Source organism: Geotrypetes seraphini, chromosome 5 (assembly GCF_902459505.1).
Source record: "Geotrypetes seraphini chromosome 5, aGeoSer1.1, whole genome shotgun sequence".
In the NCBI taxonomy this organism is placed as follows: domain Eukaryota; kingdom Metazoa; phylum Chordata; class Amphibia; order Gymnophiona; family Dermophiidae; genus Geotrypetes; species Geotrypetes seraphini.
The window spans coordinates 203,058,870-203,071,493 of NC_047088.1; the positions used below are offsets into that span (position 1 = coordinate 203,058,870).

General features: G+C 43.4%; 1 protein-coding gene across 8 annotated transcripts in view; it reads right to left on the reverse strand.

Moving 5' to 3' along the window:
* UBR3 (ubiquitin protein ligase E3 component n-recognin 3) overlaps nt 1-12,624 on the reverse strand; it is a 533,613-nt gene that overhangs the window by 168,273 nt on the left and 352,716 nt on the right. For all 8 annotated transcript variants that reach the window (XM_033944451.1, XM_033944455.1, XM_033944453.1 and 5 more), the window contains one exon: nt 3,808-3,957. In XM_033944451.1, the coding sequence (XP_033800342.1) occupies nt 3,808-3,957 (150 nt within the window). The remainder of the gene's footprint in view (nt 1-3,807; nt 3,958-12,624) is intronic.

Consider the following 12,624-nt stretch of genomic DNA (forward strand, 5'->3'; position numbering starts at 1 on the left):
AAACTTCCTTACGTTTGTACGAAATCTATCCCCTTTTAATTTTAGAGAGTGCCCTCTCATTCTCCCTACCTTGGAGAGGGTGAACAACCTGTCTTTATCTACTAAGTCTATTCCCTTCAGTATCTTGAATGTTTCGATCATGTCCCCTCTCAGTCTCCTCTTTTCAAGGGAGAAGAGGCCCAGTTTCTCTAATCTCTCGCTGTACAGAAACACCTCCAGCTCCTTAACCATTTTAGTTACTCTTTTCTGGACTCTTTCGAGTAGTACCATGTCCTTCTTCATGTACGGCGACCAGTGTTGGACGTAGTATTCCAGGTGAGGGCGTACCATGGCCAGGTACAGCGGCATGATAACCTTTTCCGATCTGTTCGTGATCCCCTTCTTAATCATTCCTGTCTTGTTCTCTGTCTCCATTGCTGTTATTTTATTTTTGGAGTCCTTCTTGAAGTGGTTGAAGCAGAATGTTCAGCTTAGAGTGGTAGACATGGGATCACATGCAATGAAATATTTATATTTTGCAGATGACATTTTGTTCTTAACAGACCCTAAGAAATCGGTTCTTGCTGTCCTTGAAGAATTCCAGCCTTTTTTCTTGTTGGGGGGGGGAAGGAGGGGGTGTTTTCATATTGTAAAATATTGTTATTGAGATTTTGCCAATTCCCTTGTATCAGTTGACCTGTGATCAGTTTGAACCTTGCTGTGCTGAGTTTTTCATTGGAGAATATAAAAAAATAGATATTCAAGCATGCTGAAAGTTTTATAGCCTTCTCCCAAATCTGTACATTTGAAAAACTTGAGGATACTCTAGGATAATTTTGGCAGTTCCATATTTGGCACATTTAGACCTTTGCATCAAAATCACAACAGCCAGTGATTCTTCAACTAACAGGATTAAAATCTACTTATGTATTGGACCAGGGGGCTCATTATGGGCCTTGTTAAGGCAATTTGGGTTTGCTAGAACTAGGTTATGTGTCATCGACTCGTGTGAGTCTTAGCGACTTGATAATGATATCAAGTTTTCATGGCAGAACAAAGAAGTAGGTTGCAGGGCCTATCTTCTGCACAGTCGCATCAAATGTGATCCTCCATCTCCAACACTGCCCATCTGCTACTGCATAGATGGGTGGGTACATCAATAGTCTGACATCTCTGCTGAAACCTTTCTGCCTTGGGAGGCCCTGCTGGTAGTGAAACTAACAACAGCATTGAGCTGGCGTTATTCTAGAAGCGTACCGCGCAGTAATTTTGTGTACGCGCTAAAAATGCTAGCGCACCTTAGTAAAAAGAGCCTATAGTCTTTTACCCTTGAGATAAACACCATTTATTCTGAGGATCCCAAGAGTGAATTACTGTATTTTTCGCTCCATAAGATGCACCTGACCATAAGACGCACCCTAGATTTAGTGAAAGAAAACAAGAAAAAAAACCCATTCTGAACAAATTTACCCTGCCAGGCTCTGCACCCAAGTCCACACTCCTTGCCAACCACTGCACCCTGTCCCCCCCTCCCTGCCAGGTTCTGTACCTTGTACCATCCTCTGGTGATCTAGTGGTAGGCTAGGACAGGGCGGGCGGGCAGGCAGGCCCCATATTCTCCCATGTACCTTAAATCATACCCCATCCCCCCATGTGCCCCCTAGTACCTTAAATCATCCCGCCACGTACCCCCAGTACTTTTTATAATCATCCCCCCACACCTTTAATCATACCCCCTGTAACTTTTTAATCATATCCCCCCTTGTACCTTTTTAATCATATCCCACTGTACCTTTTTTTTTTTTTTTTAAACCCGTACATTTTTTTAATTCTTCCCTCGCCGGCTCCTTACTATTTCCGGGAAGCAAGCGCACGAGTCAGGACCGTGGACATCAGGACCAAGTTTTACACGCTCTCGCTTGGGCCCACGTTGCTTTCCGAATAGCTGCCGGCAGTTCTCGTGAGTCCCAGCGAGAATTGCAGCCAGCCATTCATTCAGAAAGTGGCGCAGGCCCAAGCGGGAGTGTGTAAAGCTTGGTCCTGACGTCCTTGCTCCTGACTCATGCACCTGCTGCCCAGAAATAATAAGGAGCCGTTGAGGGAAAGATATACGCTGGACCACCAGGCTGCTTGAAAAAGGTTCGACAGCGGCAGCTGTTTTAAATAGGTGGTCCAGCAGCGTTGTTTAAAAGGTGCTGCAGCACGTGGGGGGCTGGCGTTTAAAAATATGATGCGGCTAGTGCGCACGGGGGGGGGGTGTTTTGCAGTTGTACAGAGAGCGTTTTAAAAGGTGGTGCAGCTGGTGCGTGGGGGGAGTGTTTTGCAGCTGTACGGGGGATACAAATTTTGCATCTTCGCTTCATAAGACGCACCAAGATTTCCACCCATTTTTGGGTGGAAAAAGTGTGTCTTATGGAGCGAAAAATACGGTAATTATTTTCCTTTACAGTTTAAAAAAATGATTCACAGAAACAGTTGTGTATTTGTAGAAAAACAGTATAAAGAAATATATTTCATGGGCCTTTTGGGGACAAGGAAGTACCTAGGACCAGATTCTCAAAACAAAATCTGCCTTTAATGTGCTTGCTAAATAGGTTCCAGCTGATTTAGCGAGCACGTATTTTAGCGGCAGATTATCAAAACAATTTACCAAGGTCTTTTGTGAGCTTTCTAGCAGTCTTTAACACTGCTGCGCAAATGGGCTCTTCAATATTTAAACGAGTACTCTGGTGGATTCTTAAAAATTGTCAAGCCATTCTTCAAGAGCAGAGTTGGCATTTGACGACAAAAATCAGTGACTGGTCCAGGGGTGCCAGCACTCTGAAAAACACATCTCTGGCGTGTGTTTTGAATGCAAATTAATATATATTTTTTAAAAACCCAAATTGAAATTCAGCAGGAGAGATGCCCTCACTCTCCTGCCACGTTGCCGCCAACCAACACCTCCTCCCAACCTCCCTTAGCAGCAGGAGATGCGCCCAATCTCTCCCACCACCAACTAACACACACCCCTGCAGCAGGAGAGATGCCCTATTTCTCCCGTTGCCAACCAACTCTCCCCAACCTCCCCTCAGCAGCGGGAGAGATGCCCATGCTCTCTCACCACCACACAACACCCTCTTCCCCCCATGCCTCTGATGACCCCCATCCTCTCCCCCTTACCTAACTTTAGATGACTGGCCGGAGGGATGCCTACTCTCCCCTCCAGCCAGCTGGCTCACCTCTTAATAATGGCAGGCCTTATTTTCCACGGTGCATCCTGGGATGGGGTCTGAGGCTCTGATTGGCCCAGGTTGTTTAAGGCCCCTTCCCAGTGCATCCGGGGAGGAGCTTGAGGTACTGACTTGCCCAGGTTGTTTAAGACCCCTCCCACAGGAGGGGGGGAGGTGTTGCATGGCAGCGGAGAGCATGGGCATCTCTCTCAGTGCTGATGGGAGTTAGGGGGTGTTGGTTGATGGCGAGAGAGGCTGAGCATCTCTCCCACTGCTGGCGAGAGGTGTTGGTTGGCGGCAGGAGAGATTGGGCATGTCTCCCGCTGTTTTTCCTTTTTTTTGCGTTTATCCTGTGCATGTGCCCATCACTATCACCAGCGCAGGGCATATGCAAATTTAGTGAGTCTTCGCTACTCTCCACAACCTCATTTGCATGAGTGTTTTTTGGAGAATGACTCACTTTTTTTTTTAAATCGCCATTATAACAGCTGCGACAATAGCCCATTGGTTTATTACGTGTTTGTTTTTAGAATCTAGCCCCTAGTGTGGCCATGAGCTTATCTGAAAAGGTAAGTTACATCCAATTAAACAGTCAAAACAAATTCTTTACTCTTACCTGAAGATGCTTGCAATAGCACAACTAGCCCTGTAGGCCTATCTTCTGTAGAAGGGCCACTTTGCCCACAAATAACACAGTCATATTCTGCTTCTGAAACTTGCTGCTCTGACGCTGCTATATCCATTGCAATGTCACTGTCTGGAGATTCTAAAGAAATGACAAAGTCACATTAAAATGGAAAAAAAAAAAAGGAGAATAAAAAATTGCAATATAATTTCTTTTTTAAATACAAGCTTCAATTTCCACTATTCTAATAACTTTATTCACACTGTTTAGATTTTCAGAAATTTAAAAATGAAATCTCCTGGATCACTTGGTCTAAGGGGTACCAAATGTCAACCAAAACTGATCAAGTATATTGTCTAAAACTTGAAAAAATGCTTTTATAACACAATATAATAAATGACAGCAGCTAGAGACCTGTACAGTATATTCAAACTATCCAACAAGGTAGCCAAAGTTGTACCTGCCACTCCATGTAGATAAACTCCTTTATGCCCTGTTTTAAAAGTATGAGGGCTATTTAAGTTTTGCTTTGATTCCATCATATTTCTATATAGGAATTCCATGTATTTTTGAATTCTGTCACTATTTTTGTCCCCACTACCCCTTATAGAGAGGACATTCCAAGCAACCATCAACCTCAATTCATTTAATCTAGTTCTACTCTTTTCTTATCTCTGAAAGAGATCTGTTTGTAAACCACTACATTTCAAGTATTTTAACTTCTATATATCTCCCCTACTTCTTCTTTTATCTACCCTTTTACACGTACGACGGAGGAGGGGCGGGATCGCATCAGAGGGAACGTGCTACCGGAGATGGAAAGTGGCCTGCGAGGTTCGCTACAGCCGGCCGGCAATCCTCAGCAGGCTGCTTTGAAGAGGAGACCAGGTGAAGGCAGACACAAATGAAGAGCAGCAGCTGTGGCAGCGATTTGTGCTGGCGGGCCAGATTTACTATGAAGTTTAAAATGTCTGGCAGACCAATTTTGAACACCCCACGGGCCAGAGTTTGACATGTCTACCCTAAGTCTAAGACATATCAACCAAGTACCCCCAACAACGTTTTAATTATTTATTTTAAGCATTTATATTCCGCCTTTAGCTAAAGCAGCTCACAATTAACATATACAATCTTTAAGTACACATAAAATCTTAAAATTCACGTTACAAAAAAGAGAAAAAGGAGACAGGGGTATAAATGTAAACATTATATCATCTCATTCTAATAAATGATTAGATATTCAATAAAAAAATAAAGTATGGCTAGCAGAAAAATGCTTGCTCAAAAAGATATGTTTTCAACAATTTTCTAAAATGCAGCAAATTTCCACAAAATCTTAATGTGTCTGTTAAAGAATTTCAAAGAGAAAGTCCCACAGTAGAGAAACAGGATTTCTTTGTTCGCACATAATGGACTGCGTTTAGTATGCCTGTATCGAGAGACCTCAGTGCTCTGGATGGCTTGAACAATGGCAGGCACTTTGTCAAGTAATCAGGCAAAATGCCATAAATGCCCTGCTGGACAATTTTCAATATTTTAAACTGAATTCAAAAGTGAATCGGTAAGCAATGTAATTTTTTTAAGATCGGAGATATAAGTTCGTAGATATAAGATCTGAGATATAAGTTTGTAACGAGACACTTCCATCAACATCTGAACCACTGAGTTCTGGACCATTTGTAATGCCTTGATACCATTACAGTAATTAATCTAACTGAGATAATACCATCATTTTATACTATCATTTTGGAGCACTTGTCTAATATCCCAGGTAGTTAACACATTCTTTAACTGAGATAATTTCAGCATGGCAAAATATGCAAGCTATACTACTCTTGAAATATGTGATTTCAATGACAATTTTTCATCGAGGCTCACACCAAATACCCCAATCTCTTCATTGATCTTTATCACATGGTCACACAGATGGATCTCTCTAGTCCAGAGATCTCTTCTTATCCAACAATCATAATTTCTGTTTTTCCTAAATTCAATGCCAACCCTTTATTCTGCATCCACTCTTTAATCTTATTCATATAACCATTAACCTTTTGAAACAACTCATCCTCCCTTTTACAGATCTTAAAGAAAAACTGATCATCAGCATAAATCTTGTAAGACACACTCATTTTGTCCAACAACTCCCCCAGTGGAGAAAGGTAGACATTAAATAGGGTAGCTGAGAGAGCGGAACCCTGTGGCACACCACACTGTAAAAACTTCAGATGATACTTCACCGTTACTGTGTACACACATCCTTCTGTTAGTCAAAAATGATAAAAAACCAATCACATACTTTCCTTCTAACTCATAGATGTCTAATGGAAAGGCTAAGACAGATAGGACTAAGAGAATCAAACGCTGCAGAGATGTCTAAAGACACTATGCAGATACAGTGACCCTCATCAATACCTAAACGTAATTCCTCAATGGTGGCTAGCAGTAGGATTTCCACACTGTGATCTTTCTTAAAGTCAAATTTTGTTTTTATCCAAACATTGGCTTCCTCGATAAACCTATCTAGCTGAGGTAAGACAATTTTCTCTATAACCCTAGCTAAAAAGGGTAGGATCGATATTGGCCTAAAACTTGACATAATTTCTCTATCAAGGTATGGTTTCTTCAGAACAAGATGCACTGTACCTATCTTACAACTGTCTGGAAACAAGCCTGCATCTAAAGATTTGATAACCAGCTTTAACAGTAAAGGGGCAATCTCTGTAGCAAGATTCTGCAATACCCCAGAGGAACATGGTTCATTGCAGGCTAAAAAAATTGTCAGAGCTTTAACAGCATGTACCACTTCCTGAATACTGGTTTCTTCAAATCTTTCCCATTTAACCACTGGAAGCTGTGCACCACAGGGAGCTGTGCAAAAGGTGGTGACAGATCTGCCTCTGAGAGGGTTTTCGCACACAGTTTCTGTTTTAAATGGTCTGCATACTTATGTGCTGATCGAACTTCTAGTGCTATCACAGCTTCAGACCTTTCAGTCATACTTCACAAACGATACGCCAGCAGAGGAAGAGATACCAAAGTTGCTTACTTGCAACAGGGTTTTCCATAGACAAACAGGGGAATGCAGACCACTTGCAGGTGAAGTCTGCTGACTGAGCCTGTGTGCCGGAGCTCTCCCCTAGCTAAACTTTTAAACGCTTACTGGGCATATGTAGGATTGCTACCCTTGCAGCCCCCCACCCCCTCAGAATAGTTAAGCTCTGGAACGCATTACCAGAGGTTGTGGCAAGAGCGGATAGTGTAGCTGGTTTTAAGAAAGATTTGGACAATTTCCTGAAGGAAAAGTCCATAGTCTGTTATTGAGAAAGACATGTTTACCCTGGATCGATAGCATGGAATGTTGCTACTCCTTGGGTTTTGGCCAGGTACTAGTGAACTGAAATGGCCACTGTGAGAACAGGCTACTGGGCTTGATGGACCATTGTTCTGACCCAGTAAGGCTATTCTTATGCTCTGTTCTGGGACTGGTGCTATTTAACTTATTTATAAATGATCCAGAAATTGGAACAAGTGAGGTGATTAAATTTGCCAATGACACTAAACTATTCAAACTTGTTAAAACACATACCGACTGTGAAAAATTGAAGGCAGACTTTACGAAATTGGAAGACTGGGCATCTAAATGGCAGATGAAATTTAATTAGGACAAATGCAAAATAATGCACATTGGGAAGAATAACCCAAATCATAGTTACTATATGCTATGGTCCACATTGAGGGTCAGCACCCAAGAAAAAGATTTGGGTATCATTGTAACCAATATGCTGAAACCATCTGCGCAATGTGCAATGGTGGCCAAAAAAAGCAAACAATATGCTAGGAATTATTAAAAAAGGGATAGTAAACAAGACTAATAGTCTGTTATTGAGAAAGACATGGGGGAAGCCACTGTTTGCCCTGTATCGGTAGCATAGAATATTGCTACTTCTTGGGTTTTGGCCAGGTACTAGTGACCTGGATTGGCCACCATGAGAACGGGCTACTGGGCTTGATGGACCATTGGTCTGACCCAGTAAGGCTATTCTTATGTTTTTATGTATCACTCTATGGTGCAACCTCACCTTGTGTATTGCATTCAATTCTGGTTGCCGTATCTCAAAAAAGATATAGTGGTATTAGAAAAGGTACAGAGAAGGGTGATGAAAATGATGAAAGGGATGGGATGACTTCCCTATGAGGAAAGGCTAAAGCAACTAGGGCCCTTTAGAGCTTGGAAAAGAGATGGCTCAGGGGTGATATGATGAAGGTCTATAAAATAATGAATGGAGTGGATCACTTGTTTACTCTTTCCAAAAATACTATGACTAGGGGGCAAGTGATAAAGCTACTAAGTAGTACATTTAAAACAGACCGGAAAAAATATTTCTTCATACAATGTATAATTAAACTGTTGAATTCGTTGCTTGAGAATGTGGTGAAGTCAGTTTGCTTAGCAGGGTTTTAAAAAGGTTTGGATAAATCTCTAAAAGGGAAGTTCATAGCTCATTATTGAGATGACTTGGGGATATTCTTAGGATAAACAGCATAAAATCTGTTTTATTTCTTGGGATCTAGCTAGGTACTTGGGACCTGGTTTGGCCACTGTTGGAAACGGGATACTAGGCCTTATGTTATACGACAGAGGTTCTCAACACACAGTTCGTGTACCCCAGGGAGTACACGGTGCTAGCTGTGTATGTCTTCCAACTTCCTTCTGCCATCACATATCTCCCACCTTTCTCATCTTCTCTCCCTCCCCCCACCCCGAACCAGCAGTGGCAGCTTATTGTGTGCTTTAAACTTCCCCACACAGTTGTTGCTAACATTAGTTTAGCCAGCGATTTCCATCAGGCAGCCTCAGAGCTTTTGCTAGGTCAGCCCACCTCTGACGAAAGAGGAAGTTGCATCATCAGATGTGGGCCAGCCTAGCACAAGCTCCGAGGCTGCCTGATGGAACCGCGGCTAAACTTATGCTATCTGATGCTATGTAAGGAGTTAAAAAGCACAAAGTGAGCTGCTGCAAGGGAAGAGAGAGATACTGCTGGACGTGGAGAAGGAAGAGAAGGGAAGGGGTACTGCTAGACAGGAGAGGATGGAAAGGGAAGGGAGAAGGGGACTCCTGGACATGCGGAGAAGGATAGGTACTGATGGATATGGGGAAGGGGGATGAAAGGAAGAGAAGGGAGAAGGGGGTACTGCTGGACATGGGGAAGGAGAAAGGGAGAAGGGGGTACTGCTGGACATGGGGAAGGGGGAAGGGAGAAGGGGGTACTGCTGGACATGGGGAAGGGAGAAGGGGATATTGCTGGTCACGGGGAAGGGGAGAAATGAGAAGAGGTACTTCTGGACATGGGGATAGGGACTGGTACTGCGGGACAGGGGGGAGGGAAAGGAAATTAAGAAGAGATGATGCTGAACCTGGCAGAAGGGGAAAGGAAGAGAACGGTACTGCTGGACTTGAAAAAGGGGAGGGAAAGGAAACGTGCTACACACTGGAGGGGAAGGCAAGATGAAACATGGGGAGAGAGCATGTTAGTCATCAGTAGGGTTGGACAGATATGAACAATGGGGTGGGAAAAGAGGTGTCACACTTGAGGGAAGGGGGAGAGGAGAAAGAAAGCGTGCAGGAGGCTGAACGTGTTGGACTCAGAGAGGGAGAGAGATGGAGAGGGCAGAAAGGAAGGAAAGAGAAATGTCACACATGGGGAACGAGGGAGAGGGCAGAGACTGAAAAGTTGGACTCGTAGAGAGAGAGAGAAAGAGAGAGAGAGGTTGGTTGGGGAAGGAAATGAGGACCGGAGGAGAAGAAGCATGCAGGAGGCAGAGAGAAAGAAATATTGGACTGGTAGAAAGGAGAGAGAAATGTTGGACTGAGAGGAGGGCCAGAAAAGAGGAAGGGAGGGGAGATATTGGACTGCAGGGGGCAGAGAGGAGGAAAGGAGAAAAAAATGTTACACTAGGGGAGGGGAGAGAGGAGAAAACACTCAAGAAAGGGAGAGATGCCAGACCAGGGCATGGAAGGGAAGGAGGGAAGTAGTAGTAGTAGGAGGAGGAGGAGGAGGAGAGAGATGCCAGACAGTGGGAAGGAGGGAAAGGAAGGAGAGAGATGAAAGAGGGAGGGAGGGAGGGAAAAAGATAGATGGAAAAGTAGATTTTGAGAAGAAAGCAGGCAATGTTAATATAATTTTTAGTAATTCCAGAAAAACCCCTTATCCTGATAATTAGGTGCATATAATGAGACTACCACAAGAAACAAGGAGGAATGGAGGGAAGTCTAGTACAAAGATTCAAAATATCACTCCAAAACAAAAGCACCACACAAGCCAAGAAAGCTAGCTTATTACTTAAGCGAAAGAAAAGCCTCAGACAAACGGAGAAGTGTACCCACACTCTTCCACTCAAGCATCATAAGCAAAAAACTTTCGCACACGTTTAAAGTTAGTAGGTGGGAGCAAAAAATAGCCGAGAATGATTAATGGTAAAAACCACTGAACACAAACAGGCCAGGCCGACAATCGTTTTGTGGCCGGAAACCACTGCTTCAGGGCTTTAGTGCCAAATCCAGGCTATCAGTACACAGATCCATCCAGGTCCACAGATGCCAACCACTCATATACTCCCATTCAGCCACTCCACAGACTAGATATATCCCAATCAACCAACCCATTCACATTTTCACATCTCTACTCCCCCTTTTCACCCCTCCCACCCTCAACAGTAATCAACAAAAGGAAAACTATAATCCTAATCAAACACTAAAGTTCTAGCTCAGAAAATGGAAGTTATAAGGTGACACAAAAGAGAAAAGCTCAATTTTCCATGCACAGTCTTTCAAGATGTAATGTAATGTAATGTAATTTATTTCTTATATACCGCTACATCCGTTAGCGGTTTGAAGAAAATATACATTAAGATTATAAATGAGAAGTAAGAAGGTACTTAAGGGCATTGAAATTCAAGTCCATCAAGTTGCAAAGACCCAGGTATTTACTCATTGCTCATTTGTTCAATGAAACAGTTACGATGTAACAGGGAGCAGTGCAGCTTGATCTGCCGTCTGCCGTTTTAATCTGGTGGCCTTGCCTGCCTTATCAGAAACTCTTGTCCACAGAGAAATAGAAAGGCGTGGGGGCATCAGTGTAGAGAATGGTGGCTCTGGTTCTTTCCATAAACTCACTTTTCTGAAATGTGTGCGGGCTTCCACCAATCCTTTCACCCGGTACATTTTCCCACTGAGAACAAAAGATAATCCAAAAGGAAAGAGCTATTTATTCTTTATTCGCTCCCTCCAGAATAAAGAAATAATTTTATGAAAATCCCATCGTTTCTGTAAGGTCAGGGAGGAATGGTCTTAGAATAGCATTATGTCAGTGCCCTGATATTTAATTGTACCTTGCTTTCTTGCCACTAATAAAACATGCTCTTTGAGCAGATAAAAGGCAAAATAGGCTATGATATCGCATGGCCTGTTAGGCAACTTAGGCCCAAGCACGCGGTGGGCATGATCCAGCCTAACTTCCTTTTCAGAAAAGCCCTGGGTCACAGGATGGTTCTGAAGGACAGATAAGAAAATGTCTTGTACTATTTTTTCAGGATTTTCACCACCCTCCTCCTCTGGGATCCCCAGGAATCGAATGTTGTGTCGGCGGGCACAATTCTCCAAATCATTAATTTTGTCCTGTAGTGCTTCCAATAGACTGAAAGAAGACTCCATGCATGCTGCTGTTGCTGTGATTTGGTTAGTGTGCTCTTCTAAGTGGTGCTCTACCTCTTCCATTTGCACCCAGAGATCAGTCAGGCCACTCCGCAGGTCCTGAATAAGCTTTCAATTTGCCCATACACGTTGCGGTATCTTTCTGTAACACTTGTTTTAAGTCCTGCAGCATCTTTTTTGATAAGGAGCCTTCTGATCTGCTGTTCCATCTTCGAACCCATCTACTATGGAAGAGATTGAGACTGCATCATCATCCGAGGTGACAGGGGACGACAGCTCGCCATTTTCCTCATGTGCTGCTGCATGGAAATATTGTTTCATTTCATTAGCACATTTTTGGGCCATCCTACTATACTGCAGGGGCATCCAGTGAGGTAAAAGGGATCAAGATTGATGGTACTCTGGAGAAAACTCCCCAAATCTGATTGCTATCTGACTCCTTTTTTGTCAGGGCCAAATTGAGCTTCAGGCTCGAGCTGCCATCACCCCAATGATGTCACCAGAAGTCCACTTATTATCTTTTTAAATCAATCAAGAGAATCACATCTTGACATAGCTAGATTATAAACATATCACAGATAGCTTAAACCTATTGAAATAGACATTTTACTACACATACAAATTAGAGAGTTGCACGGGAACGGGACAACGGGGATCCAGCGGGTTCCCCCTTCGGGTCATGGGGATCCTGTGGGACGCTCCCTAGGGTCGCAGGGATCCCATGGGGATGCCCCCTAGGGTCACGGGGATCCCGTGGGATGCCCCCTAGGGTCATGGGGATCTTGCAGGGTTCGGTGCATCTCGAACCGCGAGGCTCGTCTTCTTTTCTTACCTGCCCTGCCGCAGCACACATAGCCGACTGGAAGTCTTCCCCAATGTCAGCGCTGACATTGGAGAGAGGGCTTTGCTTAATTATACATTCAGTGAAGAAATATTTTCTTCTGTTTAAGGATATAAATCGACTTTGGCGGTTTGTTTAGTATCTGGTTGCATTCAGCGAGACTCATAGGTCACATGGCCTCCAAAGCTCATGCTCTGGTGTTGCGACTCATGTTTTATTAGCACTTTATGCTATATGGACCTATTGGTGCTCTAAG